This window comes from Ambystoma mexicanum, chromosome 8 (assembly GCF_040938575.1).
Source record: "Ambystoma mexicanum isolate Mex_15411 chromosome 8, UKY_AmexF1_1, whole genome shotgun sequence".
Classification (NCBI taxonomy): domain Eukaryota; kingdom Metazoa; phylum Chordata; class Amphibia; order Caudata; family Ambystomatidae; genus Ambystoma; species Ambystoma mexicanum.
Window position 1 is genome coordinate 41057591 of NC_090929.1, and position 23387 is coordinate 41080977.

The 23387-nt window shown below is 48.4% G+C and overlaps 1 protein-coding gene across 1 annotated transcript in view; it reads left to right on the plus strand.

The window, feature by feature from the left end:
• Positions 1-4500: 4500 nt before the first annotated feature.
• PRRX2 (paired related homeobox 2) overlaps positions 4501-23387 on the plus strand; it is a 125158-nt gene continuing 106271 nt past the window's right edge. The window contains exon 1 of the mRNA XM_069609227.1: positions 4501-5583. Within this exon, the coding sequence (XP_069465328.1) occupies positions 5355-5583 (229 nt within the window). The 5' untranslated portion in view covers positions 4501-5354. The remainder of the gene's footprint in view (positions 5584-23387) is intronic.

Here is a 23387-nt window from a genome sequence, read left to right on the forward strand (position 1 = left end):
CGCTGCTCTGGAAGGGTCAGACAGAACCAGTGCTGAAGCACTACTCTGGAAAGGTCAGACTCAACAAGTGCTGGAGCGCTGCTCTGGATGTGTCAGACTCAACAAGTGCTGGAGCGCTGCTCTGGAAGAGTCAGACTCACCAAGTGCTGGAGCGCTGCTCTGGAAGGGTCAGACTGAACCAGTGCAGGAGCGCTGCTCTGGAAAGGTCAGACTCAACAAGTGCAGGAGTGCTGCCCTGGAAGGGTCAGACTCAACAAGTGCTGGAGCGATGCTCTGGAATGGTCAGACTCAACAAGTGCTGGAGCGCTGCTCTGGATGGGTCAGACTCAACAAGTGCTGGAGTGCGGCTCTGGAAGGGTCAGACTCAACCAGTGCTGGAGCGCGGCTCTGGAAGGGTCAGACTCAATCTGTGCTGGAGCGCGGCTCTGGAAGGGTCAGACTCAAGTGCTGGAGCGCTGCTCTGGAAGGGTCAGACTCAACAAGTGCTGGAGTGTGGCTCTGGGAGGGTCAGACTCAACAAGTGCTGGAGCGATGCTCTGGAATGGTCAGACTCAACAAGTGCTGGAGTGCTGCTCTGGAAGCGTCCGACTCAACAAGTGCTGGAGCGCGGCTCTGGAAGGGTCAGACTGAACCAGTGCTGAAGCGCTGCTCTGGAAAGGTCAGACTCAACAAGTGCAGGAGTGCTGCCCTGGAAGGGTCAGACTCAACAAGTGCTGGAGCGATGCTCTGGAATGGTCAGACTCAACAAGTGCTGGAGCGCTGCTCTGGAAGGGTCAGACTCAACAAGTGCTGGAGCGATGCTCTGGAAGGGTCAGACTCAACCAGTGCTGGAGCGCGGCTCTGGAAGGGTCAGACTCAATCTGTGCTGGAGCGTGGCTCTGGGAGGGTCAGACTCAACAAGTGCTGGAGCGCGGCTCTGGAAGGGTCAGACTCAACAAGTGCTGGAGCGCGGCTCTGGAAGGGTCAAACTCACCAAGTGCTGGAGTGCTGCTCTGGAAGGGTCAGACTCAACAAGTGCTGGAGCGCTGCTCTGGAAGGGTCAAACTCACCAAGTGCTGGAGTGCTGCTCTGGAAGGGTCAGACTCAACAAGTGCTGGAGCGCGGCTCTGGAAGGGTCAGACTCACCAAGTGCTGGAGCGCGGCTCTGGAAGGGTCAGACTCACCAAGTGCTGGAGCGCGGCTCTGGAAGGGTCAGACTCACCAAGTGCTGGAGTGCTCCTCTGGAAGGGTCAGACTCAACAAGTGTTGGAGCGCTGCTCTGGAAGGGTCAAACTCACCAAGTGCTGGAGCGCTGCACTGGAAGGGTCAGACTCAACAAGTGCTGGAGCGCTGCTCTGGAAGCGTCCGACTCAACAAGTGCTGGAGCGCTGCTCTGGAAGGGTCAGACTCAACAAGTGCTGGAGCGCGGCTCTGGAAGGGTCAAACTCACCAAGTGCTGGAGCGATGCTCTGGAATGGTCAGACTCAACAAGTGCTGGAGCGCTGCTCTGGAAGGGTCAGACTCAACAAGTGCTGGAGCGTGGCTCTGGGAGGGTCAGACTCAACAAGTGCTGGAGCGATGCTCTGGAATGGTCAGACTCAACAAGTGCTGGAGCGCGGCTCTGGAAGGGTCAAACTCAACAAGTGCTGGAGCACGGCTCTGGAAGGGTCAAACTCACCAAGTGCTGGAGTGCTGCTCTGGAAGGGTCAGACTCAACAAGTGCTGGAGCGCTGCTCTGGAAGGGTCAGACTCAACAAGTGCTGGAGCGCTGCTCTGGAATGGTCAGACTCAACAAGTGCTGGAGCGCTGCTCTGGAAGGGTCAGACTCAACAAGTGCTGGAGTGCGGCTCTGGAAGGGTCAGACTCAACCAGTGCTGGAGCGCGGCTCTGGAAGGGTCAGACTCAACAAGTGCAGGAGTGCTGCCCTGGAAGGGTCAGACTCAACAAGTGCTGGAGCGATGCTCTGGAATGGTCAGACTCAACAAGTGCTGGAGCGCTGCTCTGGAAGGGTCAGACTCAACAAGTGCTGGAGTGCGGCTCTGGAAGGATCAGACTCAACCAGTGCTGGAGCGTGGCTCTGGAATGGTCAGACTCAACAAGTGCTGGAGCGATGCTCTGGAATGGTCAGACTCAACAAGTGCTGGAGCGCTGCTCTGGAAGGGTCAGACTCAACAAGTGCTGGAGCGTGGCTCTGGGAGGGTCAGACTCGACAAGTGCTGGAGCGATGCTCTGGAATGGTCAGACTCAACCAGTGCTGGAGCGCGGCTCTGGGAGGGTTAGACTCAACCAGTGCTGGAGCGCGGCTCTGGAAGGGTCAGACTCAACAAGTGCTGGAGTGTGGATCTGGAAGGGTCAGACTCAACCAGTGCTGGAGCGCGGCTCTGGAAGGGTCAGACTCAATCCGTGCTGGAGCGTGGCTCTGGAAGGGTCAGACTCAACCAGTGCTGGAGCGCAGCTCTGGAAGGGTCAGACTCAACAAGTGCTGGAACGCTGCTCTGGATGGGTCAGACTCAACAAGTGCTGGAGCGCTGCTCTGGAAGGGTCAGACTCAACAAGTGCTGGAGCGCTGCTCTCGAAGGGTCAAACACAGAAAAGGAGGTCTTCTCTGGAAGGGCTGGGCTAAAGAATTTCTAATGGACTGCTCTGAAAGGGCTGGTCACACAAAAAGCTGTTTGCATGCTTTGAGAGGGTCAGGAGAAGTACATGCAGGATGCCTACACATGAATGGTTCAGCCCAGAATGCGAGGGCGGCATACCCTAGAAGGATCGGGCTCAGAAAATGGAGGAGGTGGGCAATGTAAGGACTGAGCACAGAACATGAGGGGTGTATGCCCTATCGATAAAGCCCCAGAACATGAGCGAATCCGGCTCAGGAAGGGTTGTGCACAGAACATGAGAGTGGGCTTGTATGGAAGGGTAAGGCCCCAGAACATGGGGGTGGGCCTGTCTGAAAGGGTAAAACTACAGAACATGAGAGAAGCCAGCTCAGAAAGGGTTGGACACAGAACATGAGAGACTTGTTCTGGAAGTGTTGGGTGCAGAACATGAGGGTGGGCTCGCCTTGAAGTGTAAGGCCCCAGAACATGAGGGTGGGCTCGCCTGGAAGTGTAAGGCCCCAGAACTTGAGGGTGGGCTCACCTGGAAGTGTAAGGCCCCAGAGCATGAGGATGGGCTCGCCTTGAAGTGTAAGGCCCCAGAACATGAGGGTGGGCTCGCCTGGAAGTGTAAGGCCCCAGAACATGACGGTGGGCTCGCCTGGAAGTGTAAGGCCCCAGAACATGACGGTGGGCTCGCCTGGAAGTGTAAGGCCCCAGAACATAAGGGTGGGTTCTCCTGGAAGTGTAAGGCCCCAGAGCATGAGGATGGGCTCGCCTGGAAGTGTAAGGCCCCAGACCATGAGGGTGGGCTCGCCTGGAAGTGTAAGGCCCCAGAACATGACGGTGGACTCGCCTGGAAGTGTAAGGCCCCAGGCCATGACAGTGGGTTCGCCTGAAAGTGTAAGGCCCCAGAACATGAGGGTGGGCTTGCCTGGAAGTTTAAAGCCCCAGAATATGAGGGTGGGCTCGCCTTGAAGTGTAAGGACCCAGAACATGAGGGTGGGCTCGCCTGGAAGTTTAAGGCCCCAGAATATGAGGGTGGGCTCGCCTTGAAGTGTAAGGCCCCAGAACATGAGGGTGGGCTCGCCTAGAAGTGTAAGGCCCCAGAACATGAGGGTGGACTCGCCTGGAAGTGTAAGGCCCCAGACCATGACAGTGGGTTCGCCTGGAAGTGTAAGGCCCCAGAACATGAGGGTGGGCTCGCCTGGAAGTTTAAGGCCCCAGACCATGACAGTGGGTTCGCCTGGAAGTGTGAGGGCCCAGAACGTGAGGGTGGGCTCGCCTAGATCTGTCTGTAAGGCCCTAGAACATGGGAGAGGCTTGTTATGGAAGGGTTGGGCTGGTAATATTAGTAGGGTCGGCTCTGTATAGGGAAGGCCCCCCAAGTGATCCCCATTCCCTGAGCCCCTGGCTGTGTTCTTGGAGCGCCACTACTTGAAAGCTTGTTTTTAGTTTTCCGTCCTCCTCCCCATCCTTCTCTCTCCCCGCCCCCAAACCTTCAGCAGCCTTAGCAGTACAATTTAAAGTGATCTTTAGAAAGTAAAGCCCTTCTCTTCTTCCCCAGAAATGTGCTTGGCATCAAGGGAGCAGACTACAGCCCCCCACTTCCCACCGACCCCTCACACACAGCGGAAGGACAGTAGTTTTAGAAGCTCTTATGTTAACTCTGCCCCGGGTCTAATGTTCTCATTAGGGGATTCGACGTCCCCTGGGGGAGAGAGTGGGGGTCCTGCCCTGGGTTGCAGGGGGTCAGCCGCATGACCCCGCCTGCACGAGGATTGATCTGAACTTTAGTTAAGTGTGTTTCCTTCTGCGCGTGTTTTATGTGGTCCTTGGTGTCAGGCAGGGTCAGCCCCCCTCCTTACCCACCCTGGAAAGAGCCTATGCCCAGGTGCCCCTCCCTCCAGGCACTTGGAGCCTGTCTCTGTGGCAGTCGGGACTGGAGCCTGTCCCGAGACCTGGTGGGGAGCAGACACCGGGCTCTATTCCTTGGGGCTCGCCCCCCCCACACCCTCCTCCCTTTGCCAGAAGTGAGGCGAGCACGAGAGGAAGAGGAGGAGAGAGCGATCTGTCCCACAACCCCCCAGGGAAGAAGCTGGATTGAAAGTGTGTTTTCCTCAAGACGTCAGCGCAGAGTGAGGGAGACGGGCCAAGGCGGAGGAGTTGTGCTTGGGGGGACTTGGGAAAGAGGGGGGCTGGGAGAGAGGGAGGTGGCACAGAGGAAGAGAGGACAGGGGGCTGGGCGAGAGAAAGGGAATAGAGACTTGGAGGGGAAAGATCGATGGAAGTGAGGAGGGCGAGGGGAGGGGAGAGAAGTGGGAGAGAGTGAAGGGGGCAAAGTAAGAGGAAGTGGAAAGAGGGAACAGGAGAGTGGGTGTGAAAACATACACAGAAGACCCAAGCAGTGAAAGAAGGAGGCAGGGAAAGGACGAGAGAGGAGAGGGCGAGGGGAGGGGAGAGAAGTGGGAGAGAGTGAAGGGGGCAAAGTAAGAGGAAGTGGAAAGAGGGAACAGGAGAGTGGGTGTGAAAACATACACAGAAGACCCAGGCAGTAAAAGAAGGAGGCAGGGAAAGGACGAGAGAGGAGAGGGCGAGGGGAGGGGAGAGAAGTGGGAGAGAGTGAAGGGGGGGAAAGTAAGAGGAAGTGGAAAGAGGGAACAGGAGAGTGGGTGTGAAAACATACACAGAAGACCCAAGCAGTGAAAGAGGGAGGCAGGGAAAGAACGAGAGAGGAGAAGGGGCAGGAGGAGAGGGCGAGGGGGGCTGGCACGCCCTGCCATGGAGCGGGAATACCTGGCCCTGGAGAAGTCCCCCTGTGCTCCCTGTGGCCCCCAGGCCCTGCGCATCCTGGAGCCCCAGGGCAGGAAGAACTTCAGCGTCAGCCACCTCCTGGACCTGGAGGAGGCGGGGAGGGTCGTGGAGGTGCAGGAGGCTCCGGAGAGCTGCGAGGACCCCGAGGAGGAGGAGGGGGGCAGCAGCTGCAGCGAGGCGGCCCCGGGTCCTGGAGGTGAGTCATGGAGGGTCCGGGGGGGGGGGGGGGGATGGATAGTGACGAGAAATGTGCACCAAAGGAGCTCTGCCACCAGCCCCTGGTGAAAAGGGTTGTCACTGTCCCATTACAAGTATATCGACCCTGCCGAAAGTGCTGTCACTGTCCCATTACACGTATATCAGCCCTGCTGAAAGTGATAGCACTGTCCCATGTAAAGAGCACTGTCCCCGGTACAATGTGCCGCCCCATTAAAATAATAGCCGCCCTGGGGAAAAGTGCAGGTACTGTCCTATTACAAGTATATCGGTCCTGCTTAAAGTGCTGGTACTGTCCCATTAAAAGTATAGCTGTTCTGGTGAAAAGTGCTAGCACTGCCACGTTACACGTAGATCAACCCTGGTGAAAAATGCCAGCACCCTAAAAGTATGGTAGCGCTGGTGAGCCATGGTAGTACTGGCCCATTACACGGAAGGCTGGGAACTGCTACGAAGTTTTGTCGCTGTCCCATAAAAAGAATTCCGGAACCTGTTGAGATATGCTTCTGCTGCCGCCCTGGGGAAAAGTGCTGACACTGGCCCATGTACAGTGCACCGTCCCCGGTGCAAAGTGCTGCCCCATTAAAAGAATAGCCGCCCCGGGGAAAAGTGCTGACACTGCCCCATGTACAGTGCACCGTCCCCGGTGCAAAGTGCTGCCCCATTAAAAGAATAGCCGCCCCGGGGAAAAGTGCTGGCACTGGCCAATGTAAAGTGCACCGTCCCCGGTGCAAAGTGCTGCCCTATTAAAAGAATAGTCGCATTTGGGAAAAGTGCTGGCACTGGCCCATGTAAAGTGAATCGCCCTCGATGAAAAGAGCTGCCCATTAAAAGAATAGCCTCCCCTGGGGAAAAAGTGCTGCCACTGGCCCATGTAAAGTGCATCATCCCCGGTACAAAGTGCTGCCCCATTAAAAGAAGTGCCCCCCTCTGGGGAAAAGTGCTGGCACTGGCCCATGTAAAGTGCATTGTCCCCGATGCAAAGTGCTGCCCCTTTAAAAGAAGTGCCCCCCTGTGGGGAAAAGTGCTGGCTCTGGCCCATGTAAAGTTCATCGTCCCCGGTGGAAAGTGCTACCCCATTAAAAGAAGTGCCCCCCTCTGGTAAAGTGCATCGTCCCCTCTGCAAAGTGCTGCCCCATTAAAAGAAGTGCCCCCCTCTGGGGAAAAGTGCTGGCTCTGGCATATGTAAAGTGCATTGTCCCCGGTACAAAGTGCTGCCCCATTAAAAGAAGTGCCCCCCTCTGGGGAAAAGTGCTGGCACTGGCCCATGTAAAGTGCATCGTCCCCGGTGCAAAGTGCTGCCCCATTAAAAGAAGTGCCCCCCTCTGGGGAAAAGTGCTGGCTCTGGCCTATGTAAAGTGCATCATCCCCGGTGCAAAGTGCTGCCCCATTAAAAGAAGTGCCCCCCTCTGGGGAAAAGTGCTGGCACTGGCCCATGTAAAGTGCATCGTCCCCGGTGCAAAGTGCTGCCCCATTAAAAGAAGTGCCCCCCTCTGGGGAAAAGTGCTGGCTCTGGCCTATGTAAAGTGCATCATCCCCGGTGCAAAGTGCTGCCCCATTAAAAGAAGTGCCCCCCTCTGGGGAAAAGTGCTGGCACTGGCCCATGTAAAGTGCATCATCCCCGGTGTAAAGTGCTGCCCCATTAAAAGAAGTGCCCCCCTCTGGGGAAAAGTGCTGGCACAGGCCCATGTAAAGTGCATCGTTCTCTGTGTAAAGTGCTGCCCCATTAAAAGAATAGCACCGCATCAGGAAAAGTGCTGGCACTGGCCCATGGAAAGTGCATCGCCCCCGGTGCAAAGGGCTGCCCTAGTGAAATGTTTGCACTGGTGATAATGCCAGGAGCCATTGCCCTTGCCATGGTGCAAAGGCTTTCTGATATGGTCCCCAATGTTTTTTGCGCTGTAGACTTGCACCGGTGCAGCGTTTCTGTAGTCTGGCTCCAGTGCGAATACGCATCCAATGCATTGTGCAAGATGCATACCGATGTCACTTTTGCACTAATGAAGCACGTGGTGATGCAGTGACCACTGTCAGGCGCAATAAGTCATGGGGCAAGTGCGGGAGGGGGCGCGGGGGGGGGGCGGATGTGATTCAGAACCTCCTTAGGGACCTCGTGTGTTGCTTTTCTATTACAGTCCACTTACTGTGCACAGGAACATGAGTTTGTGCCGGTGCAAAAGCGCATCTGTGCGAGTGTGTACGTGTGTGTGCGCACACATGTGTCTGTGTACCTTTAGCTGCCCCGTTTGTGGAAGCCTGTGTATATAGCCTGGGTGTGATTGCGCATGTTGTTGTATGTGAGTTTGTGTCTCTGCGTGTGGATCTATGTATCTCTGTGCGTAGGTACTTGTGTGTCTGTCTGTGTATGTGTGTGTCTCTTAACATATGCGCTCAGGTGTGTGTGTGTGTGCACATGTGCGTGTAAGTTAGTGTGTGTGCATGAGGTTTGCTTGTGGGCTTGTGCAAGGACACTTGGGCGTATACTTGTGTGAATGTAACTATGTGTGTTCGTGTATGTATACATGTGTTCGCATATTTGTGTGTCGCTGTGTGTTCGTGATGTTTCTATGTGCGCGCGTGTGTGTGTGTGTGTGATTGGATTGTGTGGCTCTGCGTGCGTGTGTGTGCATATGTGTGCGCGCCTATGCATGCCGGGTTTACTTTGAACCCGTTTGCTTCTCCATACTTCTCCAAGGCGATCAGTTTGCGGGGTCACCCAATGGGAGTGGCATCCAGCAGTACTAAACCCCCCGCCTATAGCATCCACCCCACGTGGGATCCGGTGATTTCAGGTGGAAATGCAGGTACGATATCAGCGATGAACACGCTGAGCAGGAATGAGGCCAAGGGGCGACCTGGTTTCACCCTCTGCATGCGCTTATAGGTGCAGAGAGTGCTCCTTCCCGATCTAGTCTGAGTGCAAAGCTTTGGGTGCTGCCCAGTACTTATGACTAATCCCAGCTTTTGCTCCATCTCTTTTTGGTTATTAGGTTTTCTTAAAAGACCTCAGGCAAACTCAAGTGTGGGTCACGAGCTTGCTGTATTATATGTTACAATTGTGAATATTGAAGATAAATGCATGAAATGAATGTGTGCTGTACCTGACGCTCTATGGTACTGTCCTTATGCATCGGCCAAGAGTGCCATGTGATCCCTGTACACATGTGAAGGTACTGACTAGCACCGTCCTGTGGCCTCTGCAGACCTTTCATTCCACGTGCATAAGACCACTGTGTAGCACAGTCCTGTGGCCTCTGAGCAGTGACTCACAGGGCCTCTGCAGCCCTTTCATTCCACGTGCATAAGACCACTGTGTAGCACAGTCCTGTGGCCTCTGAGCAGTGACTCACAGTGCCTCTGCAGACCTTTCATTCCGCTTGCATAAGACCACTGACTAGCACAGTCCTGTGGCCTCTGCAGCCCTTTCATTCCACGTGCATAAGACCACTGACTAGCACACAGTGCTTCTGCATCTCCTTTCATTCTGCATGCATAAAACCACGGTGTAGGGAAGTCTGTGGCCTCTGCATCTCCTTTGATTTTGTGTGCATAAGACCACTGTCTAGCACAGTCCTGTGGCCTCTGAGCAGTGACTCACAGTGCCTCTGCAGACCTTTCATTGTGCATGTATAAGACTGCTGTGTAGCACAGGCCTGTGGCCTCTGCATCTCCTTTGATTTTGTGTGCATAAGACCACTGTCTAGCATAGTCCTGTGGCCTCTGAGCAGTGACTCGCAGTGCCTCGGCAGCCCTTTCATTCCACTTGCATAAGACCACTGTGTAGCACAGGCCCGTGGCCTCTGAGCAGTGACTCGCAGTGCCTCTGCATCCCCTTTCATCCCACATGCATAAGACCACTGTGTAGCACAGTCCAGTGCCTCTGAGCAGTGACTCGCAGTGCCTCTTCAGCCCTTTCATTCCACTTGCATAAGACCACTGTGTAGCACAGTCCAGTGCCTCTGAGCAGTGGCCTGCAGGGCCTCTTCAGCCCTTTCATCCCACATGCATAAGACCACTGTGTAGCACAGTCCAGTGCCTCTGAGCAGTGGCCTGCAGGGCCTCTTCAGCCCTTTCATCCCACATGCATAAGACCACTGTGTAGCACAGTCCAGTGCCTCTGAGCAGTGGCCTGCAGGGCCTCTTCAGCCCTTTCATCCCACATGCATAAGACCACTGTGTAGCACAGTCCAGTGCCTCTGAGCAGTGGCCTGCAGGGCCTCTTCAGCCCTTTCATCCCACATGCATAAGACCACTGTGTAGCACAGTCCAGTGCCTCTGAGCAGTGGCCTGCAGGGCCACTTCAGCCCTTTCATCCCACATGCATAAGACCACTGTGTAGCACAGTCCAGTGCCTCTGAGCAGTGGCCTGCAGGGCCTCTTCAGCCCTTTCATCCCACATGCATAAGACCACTGTGTAGCACAGTCCAGTGCCTCTGAGCAGTGGCCTGCAGGGCCTCTTCAGCCCTTTCATCCCACATGCATAAGACCACTGTGTAGCACAGTCCAGTGCCTCTGAGCAGTGGCCTGCAGGGCCTCTTCAGCCCTTTCATCCCACATGCATAAGACCACTGTGTAGCACAGTCCAGTGCCTCTGAGCAGTGGCCTGCAGGGCCTCTTCAGCCCTTTCATCCCACATGCATAAGACCACTGTGTAGCACAGTCCAGTGCCTCTGAGCAGTGGCCTGCAGGGCCTCTTCAGCCCTTTCATCCCACATGCATAAGACCACTGTGTAGCACAGTCCAGTGCCTCTGAGCAGTGGCCTGCAGGGCCTCTTCAGCCCTTTCATTCCACATGCGTAAGACCACTTTGTAGCACAGTTCCGTGGCCTCTGAGCAGTGACTCGCAGTGCCTCTCTTTTCATTACACATGCGTAAGACCACTGTGTAGCACAGTCCCGTGGCCTCTGAGCAGTGGCTCGCCGTGTCTCTGCATCTCCTTTCATTCTGCGTGCATAAGACCACTATGTAGCACAGTCCTGTGGCTTCTGAGCAGTGGCTCTCCATGTCTCTGCATCGCCTTTCATTCTGCGTGCATAAGACCACTGTGTAGCGCAGTCCTGTGGCCTCTGAGTAGTGGCTCGCAGTGTAGTGGGATCAACTGGCTGCCAGTGGGACAGAGGATCCCTTTCATGCGTGTAGTGCCATCCACTAGCTGCCAGTGTGACAGAGGATTCCTTTCATGCGTTCAGTGGGATCCACTGGCTGCCATTTGGCCAGAGGATTCCTTTCATGCTTGTAATGGGATCCACTGTCTGCCAGTGTGACGGAGGATTCCTATCATGTTCATAGTGGGATCCACTGGCTGCCAGGATCCCAAAACGCTGACACCCTGAAACCTACACCTCAACAAAATCAGAAGAAGACCCTAACAAGAAAAGCCAAACCAAACTACACCTCCAAACTCCACTGCAATCTAATAAACGCAAGATCCATGTCAAAACACTCTACAGAGATCTTCGACCTACTCGATGACAACGGCATTGACATCCTGTTCATCACAGAAACATGGCTAGACGACAACTACAAAATCACACTCCAAAGCTGCCTTCCAACCGACTTCAAATGTCTTCAGATCAACAGGAAAAACAAAAAAGAAGGAGGCATCGCAATAGCATTCAAAGGACACCTGAAAATAAAAACGGACGAACCGCTCAACATCCTCAACTGCGAAACCATGGTTATACAACTAACAGCGAGCCCAAAAACCAACATCACATTCATCCTGGTATACAGACCACCGACATATGACGCAACCTTCGTCGACAACTTCATAGAAGCCATCACCAACATAGCCATCAACCACGAACACCTAATCATCCTGGGGGACTTCAACATCTGGTTGAAAGACAGTCACTATGTTTCTGAAAGACACAGGGGACCCCACACTCTCGGTTAGGGTATTAATGTAACAATTGATCTCAGAAGGAAAGTCCAGAGGGTACAATTTAAAGGTTCAGTATCAAATGATTTTATTAAACCTGACACATTTTCAATATATGAGTTGAATCATGATTTAATCTGCACTGACAGCAATAATTTACATAGCAGGAAAGTTAAGATCACATCAATTCAATAAAATTCATACTGTTCAATCATTCAAACATTCATCCACCTACGTCCATTATACATCATACACTCATACCAAGCACCAATGGGTATAAGATAAAACCTATAAAAGTCATAACATATAATACATCAATTAGATTGTTATAGAAAACATTTGCAATCAATGTGCATGGCCACAGTAGATAATAAAAGTGGTCAAAAGTTGAGATGGGTCCCAGAAGTCTCCAATAACGACCTCATCACAGATTTCTCTCTACCAAATTCTACGTGTTTACTTTATGAAGGTAACGTCTTCATCAGGAGATAAAGATTACATTCTGAAAGAAGAGGGAAACATAGACTCATGAGTCCCCTATTCTTGGATGACAACATAAGGGAATAAAAAACAAATTCCCAATAATTACATCATTATTAAAAAACAATTTATAAACATAAACAGCAGCCTGCTCCCACCCCAAGTGCATATCTCTAAGGTGGACCATAGGTGTCTGACAGAAAGTGCTACCATCATGAATTGGTGTTCTGGGATACAGTGGGGACAGATCATGGACGGCAATGATACCAATGAATTAATGTGCAAGTGCGTTACGGACCTGAGGCCCTTGTGGTCCCTATATGGTAAGAGTGGACCAGGTGTGATCATTTACTATGTCCACTGGCTACCTGAACTAGTACAAATTGTGCTCAGGTAATGGCGACTGACCTTGGCACAGAAGAAAGGAAGCAGTCCATAGCTCCTTTTAAAGTAATCTGGAAGCACTGCCGTACGAGTTGACAGCGTCCAGAAATAACTTCCTGCACAGGTAGTTGCTAGACTAGCAATGAGACTCCACTCTGTAAAGTATTGGTATGAATTAATAAACTCATGCTAAACCAATCAGAAGAGAACAGTTGGCCAGAGATTAAGCCACAGGAGATCTTACCCAATGTGTCCAATTGGTGACACGATTGGAAGAGAGGACGTGCTAGCTCCTCCAAGGGTGTTCTAACCCGCCGTGCGAAGATCACAGGAACATACGGGTATATTGTGTCTCTAAACATCAAAAGGAGAGAGACCAATCAAAAGGGTGTATGTGTATGCCAGTAGACATGGCCTGGGACAGGCTTTTCATTTCAGAGTTCACTAAGTATAAGAATAATGTCACCCATTACACATAGTATCCCCATTGTATATTTGGGATCAAGGTGTATGGGAGCCTCCCAACGGTTAAATGGAGTCAGCCAAGGAAAGGGAACACTCTAGCAATGTATGTCCTAACTTGACACTGATGATTCAAGAATGATATATCCCCCATGCGCTTACCTGCAGCAGATGGTGAGTGTTGCTCGACCGTCGGCCGGCTACTGAATGCCTTCAGACGGGTGGGCTCGTGAGGACGCAGAAGCTCAGCAGCACGGTGTTGCTCTCGCCGTGAATTGAAATAGCGTCCAATACAACCATGTGATCATGCGCTCTGTCACATGACTTTGCGATTGGCGTGCTCCCATAGCAACACAAAGCCATGCAATAGGAATTGAAAACGGACTCACAAGGGAGTGGAAGGCTTTTACTACCTTCCCGCTGGAGTCTAGGGCATACCCTAACTCAGAGGCTCAATTCGTTTTTCAAAGAGGAATGGAACAATGGAAATTCGAGGAGTGACTTCGCCATTAGCGTGTTGCCTAATTACACGGCGCAATGCAGAAAAAATAGACGAAGGACTAACGAAGGACTGGAAAGCATTTACCAAGGCATCAGCGCAATTAAATAGCCAACCTTTGTGGCACTTACATCTCCCCCTTTAATTTCATCTGTCTTAAAGGCTTGAGTCCTTAAAACAGGGGTCACGTTAGACACGGATGGAATAAAAGTAAATGCCCTCTAGCCCTGTGTGAGTCCTCTTTCTACTTCCAGTGTATTACACCACGATATTATGGCATTATGCTTATCGCGTAATCCCTATTCTAATTCACTTCTCCCCACCCTAATTCCAATTGCTTCCTTCGGGTTTGAATATGGACTTGAGTCCCTAAGCAAGGGGTCACATTAGACTCGTATGACCAAAAAGTAAATGCTTTCCAGTCCTTCGTTAGTCCTTCGTCTATTTTTTCTGCATTGCGCCGTGTAATTAGGCAACACGCTAATGGCGAAGTCAATCCTCGAATTTCCATTGTTCCATTCCTCTTCGAAAAACGAATTGAGCCTCTGAGTTAGGGTATGCACTAGACTCCAGCGGGAAGGTAGTAAAAGCCTTCCACTCCCTTGTGAGTCCGTTTTCAATTCCTATTGCATGGCTTTGTGTTGCTATGGGAGCACGCCAATCGCAAAGTCATGTGACAGAGCGCATGATCACATGGTTGTATTGGACGCTATTTCAATTCACGGCGAGAGCAACACCGTGCTGCTGAGCTTCTGCGTCCTCACGAGCCCACCCGTCTGAAGGCATTCAGTAGCGGGCCGACGGTCGAGCAACACTCACCATCTGCTGCAGGTAAGCGCATGGGGGATATATCATTCTTGAATCATCAGTGTCAAGTTAGGACATACATTGCTAGAGTGTTCCCTTTCCTTGGCTGACTCCATTTAACCGTTGGGAGGCTCCCATACACCTTGATCCCAAATATACAATGGGATACTATGTGTAATGGGTGACATTATTCTTATACTTAGTGAACTCTGAAATGAAAAGCCTGTCCCAGGCCATGTCTACTGGCATACACATACACCCTTTTGATTGGTCTCTCTCCTTTTGATGTTTAGAGACACAATATACCCGTATGTTCCTGTGATCTTCGCACGGCGGGTTAGAACACCCTTGGAGGAGCTAGCACGTCCTCTCTTCCAATCGTGTCACCAATTGGACACATTGGGTAAGATCTCCTGTGGCTTAATCTCTGGCCAACTGTTCTCTTCTGATTGGTTTAGCATGAGTTTATTAATTCATACCAATACTTTACAGAGTGGAGTCTCATTGCTAGTCTAGCAACTACCTGTGCAGGAAGTTATTTCTGGACGCTGTCAACTCGTACGGCAGTGCTTCCAGATTACTTTAAAAGGAGCTATGGACTGCTTCCTTTCTTCTGTGCCAAGGTCAGTCGCCATTACCTGAGCACAATTTGTACTAGTTCAGTTAGCCAGTGGACATAGTAAATGATCACACCTGGTCCACTCTTACCATATAGGGACCATAAGGGCCTCATGTCCGTAACGCACTTGCACATTAATTCATTGGTATCATTGCCGTCCATGACCTGTCCCCACTGTATCCCAGAACACCAATTCATGATGGTAGCACTTTGTCAGACACCTATGGTCCACCTTAGAGATATGCACTTGGGGTGGGAGCAGGCTGCTGTTTATGTTTATAAATTGTTTTTTAATAATGATGTAATTATTGGGAATTTGTTTTTTATTCCCTTATGTTGTCATCCAAGAATAGGGGACTCATGAGTCTATGTTTCCCTCTTCTTTCAGAATGTAATCTTATCTCCTGATGAAGACGTTACCTTCATAAAGTAAACACGTAGAATTTGGTAGAGAGAAATCTGTGATGAGGTCGTTATTGGAGACTTCTGGGACCCATCTCAACTTTTGACCACTTTTATTATCTACTGTGGCCATGCACATTGATTGCAAATGTTTTCTATAACAATCTAATTGATGTATTATAGGTTATGACTTTTATAGGTTTTATCTTATACCCATTGGTGCTTGGTATGAGTGCATGATGTATAATGGACGTAGGTGGATGAATGTTTGAATGATTGAACAGTATGAATTTTATTGAATTGATGTGATCTTAACTTTCCTGCTATGTAAATTATTGCCATTAGTGCAGATTAAATCATGATTCAACTCATATATTGAAAATGTATCAGGTTTAATAAAATCCTTTGATACTGAACCTTTAAATTGTACCCTCTGGACTTTCCTTCCGAGATCAATCGAAGACAGTCACGCCAACTCCCAAAACTCACTGATTGAACAACTCACTACCATGAAACTACGACAACTAGTAAAAGGGGCAACACACTCGGCAGGACACACCTTGGATGCAATTTTTGCCAAGAAAAAACTCATTACATGGCACTGCCGATACAAAAACTGTGAAGCGACCATCTCATCAAACCATTCGTTATCACTCTGCCTACTCAAGTCTGCATCCAACATCTCAAACTCACCACCACTACAAAAAGAAACTGGAAGGACGTCAAAGAAAGCAACCTATTTGAACAACTGGAGTTAACCAAACCCTCAACTACAGAACTAGAGCTAGCTGACCTAGACGGGAAAGCGGAGCTACTACACAAATGGATTGCAGATACAATTGCCAAGATCGCCCCAGAAAAACCAATCACCCCATCAAAAAAAGAGCAATGGCAAAATGGTTCACCCCACTATAAAGCACCATGAAAAAGGAAAACAAAAAGATGGAACTGGAATGGAGGAAAGAATACAACCCAGAAAAAAAACACTGTTCCAAAGACAAATCTGCGCATACAAGAAGGAAATTCAAAAGCCGAAGAGAAGGCATTATGATGACAGAATCACCAATGCCACCAACACTCAAAAAGAAATGTTTAACATCATTAAAGAAATGAGAAACCCACCCGGCTGTGATAACACACCAACGCCCTCAGAGAAACTATGCAACGACCTGCAGACCACTTCAAGAAAAAAATCAATGACATCCGACAAACCATTCAACAGAGACCAACCAACCGCAACATACAACCAAACGAACCTAAGTCAGAACCTCAGCACAAACTCAAAGAATTTCCTGAAATATCAGCAGAGGCATTCGCCATGTTGGCAAAACACAGCAAGAAAGCTGGATCACCCATGGATCCCTGTCCCCCGGATGAATCCTCGCACAAGGAACGCCAGCAGAATACTACAGAAACCTCCTAAATCTATCACTAGCAACAGGAACTGTACCAAGGACCTTCAAATCAGCATATATTAAACCACGTCTAAAAAATACAAGTGGCGACGTAGAAGACCTCTCCAACTACAGACCGATCTCAAACATCCCCTACCCAGCAAAACTACCGGAAACCTACGTATACAAACTAACCCAAGAACACGTAGAAAAACACCACCTACTAGACCAAACTCAAGTCGGTTTCAGATCGGCCAGAGGAATGGAAAAAGCGCTACTATCCATCTGGGACGACCTAAAAACTAACACAGACTCAAACACAACCTCAGCCCTTATTCTGCTCGACCTCTCCGCAGCCTTCGACACAGTTAGACATGACACCCAAACCAAAAGACTAGAAGACATAGGCATAACAGACACAGCACTACGCTGGACTAAATCATTCCTAGCAGACAGAACAGAAACCGTATGGATTAAACCCTTCAAATCCACCCCACGAGTTAACGACTGTGGAGTACCACAAGGATCCTCACTATCACCACTGTACTTCAACATCTACCAGACCCCAGTTATCAGAATCTTCAAAAAATACAACATTACATGCTACAACTATGCAGACGATAGTCAAATCATCTACAAAATCAAAGACACTGAAGCCAATCACTCAACCCTAATCGACTGCCTAAAAGAAGTCTTCAACTGGATGAATGCCAACAACTTAAAAATCAACCCAGTAAAAACAGAAATCATTATCATATCCAATGACCAAGAGAACGAAACCGCCATCCCGTGGCCAACGGAAATGGGAACCGCACCATCACCATCTAAGGTGGTAACTGATGGACAACACCCTAACCTTAGAACCGCAAATAAATGCTACAGTCAAGAAATATTTCTTCCTCCTCCACACAGCAAGACGAATCCTACCTTTCCTCTCCTTCACGCACAAAACACTCACGATCGTCGCCCTCATCATGTCAAGAATCGACTATTCAAACAGCCTCTACTTCGGAATACCAGAATACCTCCTGAAGAAACCACAACGGATCCAAAATACAGCAGCCAGACTACTCCTAAAACTATCAAGAAGAGACCATGTCGCTCCTGCCCTAAAAACACTACACTGGCTCCCAGTAAAACATTGCATCACCTTCAAATAAATTGCATAACGCACATGTTTATAGTGGGATCCACTGGCTGCCATTCGCATAGATGATTCCTTTCATGCTTGTAGTGGGATCCACTGGCTGGCAGTCAGACAGAGGGATCCACTGGCTGCCAGTGGGACAGAGGATTCCTTTCCAGATCCTTCCCCTTCCTGCAGAGGTCCATGGGTCATTCCGAGTTTGGAAGTAGCCATGGTGCTATTAGCACCATGGCTGCCTCCAAATCCGGGTCCGGTCTGGCTGAATGGGGACTTACCGGGTCATTCCGACCCTGGAGGAGCCGGTGAGTCCCCATTCAGTAAACCATTCCCCATTCCCTTTTGAGCCCCCATAGGGCTCAATGGGAATGGGGAAGGTGCTAATAACGGTACCGCAAATTGCGGTACCGTTATTAGCTCCAAGGTCCCTTAACGGGAACCACAGAGAACGGGTGGTCAGAGCACCCGTTCCTGCTGGGACCCGCTAAGGGACCTCGGAATAGGGCGGTAAGGGTTTACCGGCACCGCCATCCTTACCGGTGCCCGTTAACCCTTACCGCTCTACTCGGAATGACCCTTCCCTCTGAACCATGGGAATATATACCTGCCGACAGCATCACCTATATCAGGGGAGGAGGTCCCGCTTGCGATCCAAGGCCAGATCACCTCCCATGGGAATGAAAGGTGCTGGGTCCTTAGGCCAGACTCTCCACCAGGGTCCTCCATGGACAGATTCCGAGCTCTTCTGAAAAACTATTTCTGCAATGCCAGTGGCTGAGTGGGGAAGAGGGAGAACCCCAGAGCTTTGGGGTGACTAAGATTGCACAGGCGCCCAGGAAATGTCCGATCTTACTCATTCACTCACTCACACTTTCACTCAGTCACTCACTAATCCCCTTACTTGCTCATCCACTTAGTCAGTTGTTCATTTACAGACTCATCCAATTCCTCACCTACTCTTTGACTCACTCACTCCTGCAATCATTAAACCATCCACTCACTCATGCATTCACCCACTCATTTACTCACTGACACACCCACTCACTGACACACTTACACACTCGCTCACCAACTCAATTACTCACTCACTCCTGAATTAACTCACTCATTCAGGTAAAGAGTTCATACACGGGCAATGAGTCAGAATCTGTGAGGCCAGCTGGAGTTGAACTCGTTTGAGTGTAGGGTTAGCGTAGGTGTCTGCAGGCCGATGGTTTGAAGGACGCCCCCATGTGGGCATCCCTGCATGCTGCAGAAACACCTGCAGCCTGTGCCCTGGCTGGCACCAGTGTGATAACCGGGCTTCTAAGAACTCCACTGGTGGTGACACTACAGAAATGGCATGCTTCCAGCGGATTACCCCGACACACTACCGGGACAGCATAGACCGGTGCATGTTGATGCCAGTGTGGGAGCTGGGAAGTCAGATAGCTCAGTGAGTTATTCACTTGCTGTTGGGATGTGTTCAACCCTCAGGTGTGAATCCTGCAGGCAAACCAGCATTTCATCCATTCGAGGTGGATAAGATGCCTGCTTCGTTATGAGTCCTGTTATTTCAGCACCGGCTGATACTGAACTTTGGGGTGTGCCTGGTACTATGGCTCAGCGCGCACCTCCCCGGGGGAGTCCCAAACCCTCAGTTTCGGCCTCACTTAGTCCCTGCGCTGTTGTTGGTCCCTTTTCTGGCAGAATCTCCCCCTCAGATCTCTGGAGCAGGATCTGGGTGACCTTACTTGCAAGGTCTGATTCGAGATTGCAAAGTCTCTTCTCTCCTTTCCCAGGTGTCCAGACTATCACCCCGCCCACAGCGGGGCTGGCGAGTAGGGGGTTTCCAGGAGGATTTCTCTGAGGGGTCTTTTCCACAACTCTGCTCTAAGCCATTCTCTGGCGTCTCGTGGTCCAAAATATCTTACTACTGAGGAATAAAAGATCCCAAAAGACCCCTTGAATGCTGGGGTGACCGACTCTCCCAGCATGCCTGCGTCACTGCAAATGGCCCTGAACCGGAGCCCTGGCTGCCACCATTGTCTGTGGCCTGGTGTGTGCTGCCACCTTGCTTCCCCAGCACTCACGTTATTTGTTTGTTGGATAGACTACCCTATTTATTTATGCATTGTTTGTTGGATAGACTAATAAGAAAATGCTCAATTGGATCTTCTTTTGTTGCGCCAAAAAGTGAAGATTATTCAATAATACTAGGACATAGTTGTGCTATTCGATCAAAGTAAGTTTATTTTAATCAACATTCTATTGCATTAAAGTGATGCCTACTTTTGCATTGGATTCATGCTTTGGTCAGTTAAATAGAATTTGCTTCTTTCAATCTTAGTCTTTTGTCAATTAGATAAGGCAAATTTCTTGTACCGAATTCTTTCAGATCATTTTTAGGATTATTTCCTTCAGTCTGAATTTTTCTTCACTTAGATAGATCAAATTACATTAATCTGATTTAAACTGAGTCAAGTAGCTTCTAACCTCAACACGTGTTTCCCCGTCTTTTAAATTGGACGGTTCAACAGGAGGTTTGGTAATTCCTAGATTCAATTTGATGCAAGTAACCTATGAGAAATAAAGTGATGTATATTGTATCAATGCATGTTGTTACCATTTTTGTAAGTTGTATACAATTGTAAGCTTTTTACTGTGATACTTACCAATCAAATGCTTAGATTTCTTGCTTATAGTTTAAGACTTGAATGGCTGCTTTCCAATTTTGCTTTTAGATGATTAGATCGAAGTTTGCAAATTTTCCTACAATATAGACAAATATATTTTGTTTCAAACTGTGAAGCACTCTGCCGTTTTGCGAAATAATGAAAATTAATAATATTTGGGCATGTCTGTCTTACCTGAAAGGGTATGTTTGTCTTGCTTGGTACACGCTTCTATCCTCATAGTAGAGGTGCTGGTTGTTAGAATGATTACATTCCAATGTTCCTTATGTTATAAAGCAAGCAGGATGAATTCTACTCATTTACCTACAGTATAAGTAATGTGGCTATTTCAGTTTTTTGGTACAGTCTAAAGTTTCACAAAAAGTCTTAGTTGTAAATTTAAGCGGGTTGCTTAGATTTGCGGCATATTTTAGCTTACCTGGAGACTTATAGTTGTTTTTCTCAATTCTAACTGGTGTCCTCGCAGGACAATTGCTGCGGGACAAAATGGCCAGAATTTATACTTACGTGATGATGCGCACATTGTACGCGATCACGTTCCCGCCATTTTGGTTTGCACAATTTCTAACTTACTTGCCAATTCGTACACGTTTCGTAGTTGTCAAAGATATTAACATGGATTTATCTATTGTTTGATTAGGTGCATAGGCTTTCATCTTCACATTTATGATTGTTGCCATGTTTGAGTTACTTAACTTTTGTGTCGCACAAAAAATTGTATTGTAATGTTGCCGAACCTAATATATTATTTATAGATTCTCCTGGTTACTTGTCGAATCACAATTTATGATTATATTTATACCGAGTCCGGGATCTTGAAGGCCTTATGTATAATTATTTGTGTAAATAAATGGCACTGACATAATGTGCAATCGCAGCATCACGTGCTCGCCAATATTTGGGCAATTTCTAGCTTTCTAGTTGTTGAAATCAAAGTTGCTGATTATGTCACGGTCAGTATATCCAAACGAAAGTATTTGTTGTTGAGCAGCTGATTCATGAAAAATATTAGGGCACTTAATGCATGCAGTTACATTTACGTTTAAAGCCGAAGGCCATTAGGGTTCAGTTTCTAGTTAGATGCAAAGAATATCAACAGTACTAACAACATTCATACATTGCAAAGCTGGGTCATACTGAGTTGTCAAAGAAAAAGGTGCAGTTCTGTACCTGTGTTGAGGCCCGTATGGCAAGTGTCCATAATACATATCCAATAAGCTTCTCTTTGCCTCAACAGTTTTTCTAGATTGCCTCCTCTGGAGGGCGGGGGGACAATTCTACTTTTTCCAATCCAAAAAAACAGATGTCTCGGATTTGTGCTGCTTCATGTTGTTCTAGAAAATGGAATGCCAAAGGTGATTTTAAGTCCTTGTTTTTAATTGCCCTGATATTTATTTATTCGAATCTGCAAAGCGTGCAACAGCCCGAAGGCATATGTTCTCCAATTCTGATTTTCAATAGCCTTATAGTGCTACATATATAAATATATATATATATATATATGTATCTTATTGCAGACACATTGGATTCCATATATAACATTTTTGCTGTTGCAGTTGATTAGTTGGAGAATTGGTCTCTTGTATCCATTTGCAATTTGAATGGTTGTATTGCCATTATCAGAATATTGGCACAGTTGTCAGTTTCCACATTTGTAGTTCCCTTGTGTAGGTGGTTTGAGCCATGTTTAGGAATTTTGGATGGTTAAATTTTTGTTGTGTATAAAATGAGACAGACTGATCATGTCTTTAAGGTTTTTTGATTTTCTAAATGTATTGCTTGGTTCTTTATCCAGAATGGAGTTTAAGTCTTCATCCATTTTGAGTAGGTTCCAATTTTTTGCAAGTGCCTTTTTGATTCTGGAATTATTAGTACTCTATGTAGTCATGAATCTCACCCTTTCTTGTTCCTTGGTTGTGTCCATTATGGGTTTAATTTTAAGACGGTCTTCTCTTGTTCTTAATTTTGTTTTTTATATGTATTTATGCATTGTTTGTTGGATAGTACCCTATTTATTTATTTATGCATTGTTTGTCGGATAGAATACCCTATTTTTTATTTATTTATGCATTGTTTGTCGGATAGAATACCCTATTTATTTATTTATGCATTGTTTGTTGGATAGACTACCCTATTTATTTATTTGCCTTTTGGCAGAGAGCCTGCTTTCACCGTGCTTTGAGGAAAACCAAATAAGATTTAACATTTACCAATGTATTCAGTTAATAGTTATTTGCGCCTTATATTTAAATAATAACTGCCTTCTCTTAGTGCCCACCCATGTCTGCGTGTGAATATATTTGCATGAAAAAAAAAGTATTCTCCCAGTGCTCCTCCTCCCCCCTGGTCTTTTGTAGTGCCTAGAAACAGTCAGAAGAAGTCTTGCCTAATTCTGAAGCACTTGGGAATGTAGGAAGGTGCCAGCTCCTTCCCAATAGACTCAAAGAATATGGCAAAGTATTACTTTATTATCAGCTTAATAAAGTAGGGAAACCTGGCGAACAACGGTTTGTACTCCACACACTCACACTAACAATCTGATTATACAAAGGCCTTATACCTCAATATGCATCAGCTATGATGTCATCCATCGTGACAAACTGCAAAACCTATTGAAGGGAGGGATTGGTTAAGGGAAGATATGTACCTATATATAATATCCGTGTTAGTGTCATCATTGGGTGAACCCTATCTCGTAGGCATGCCTTGGATTACCTCTGAGTACATATAATACAGATTAGAGCAGATGTATCTTTTTATTTATTTTGCCACATATAGCACCCTAATCGATTCGGGCAAGCACCATCAATCGCCTCCCATTACCAGAAAACCAAGTTTATTCAAAATCTATACGATAATGTTCTTTTTATTCCTTCATTTACAATTTCTATCAATGCTTGCTGTCCTGTTGTTTTACCATTGATACTCTAAGAATCTCTTATTTATTTATTTATTGTTGTGCTCTGGTTTTTTATCCTTCTGATTGACATCAATCTCTTGATTTTAAAATCTGATGATCACTTAAAGTATTACTATA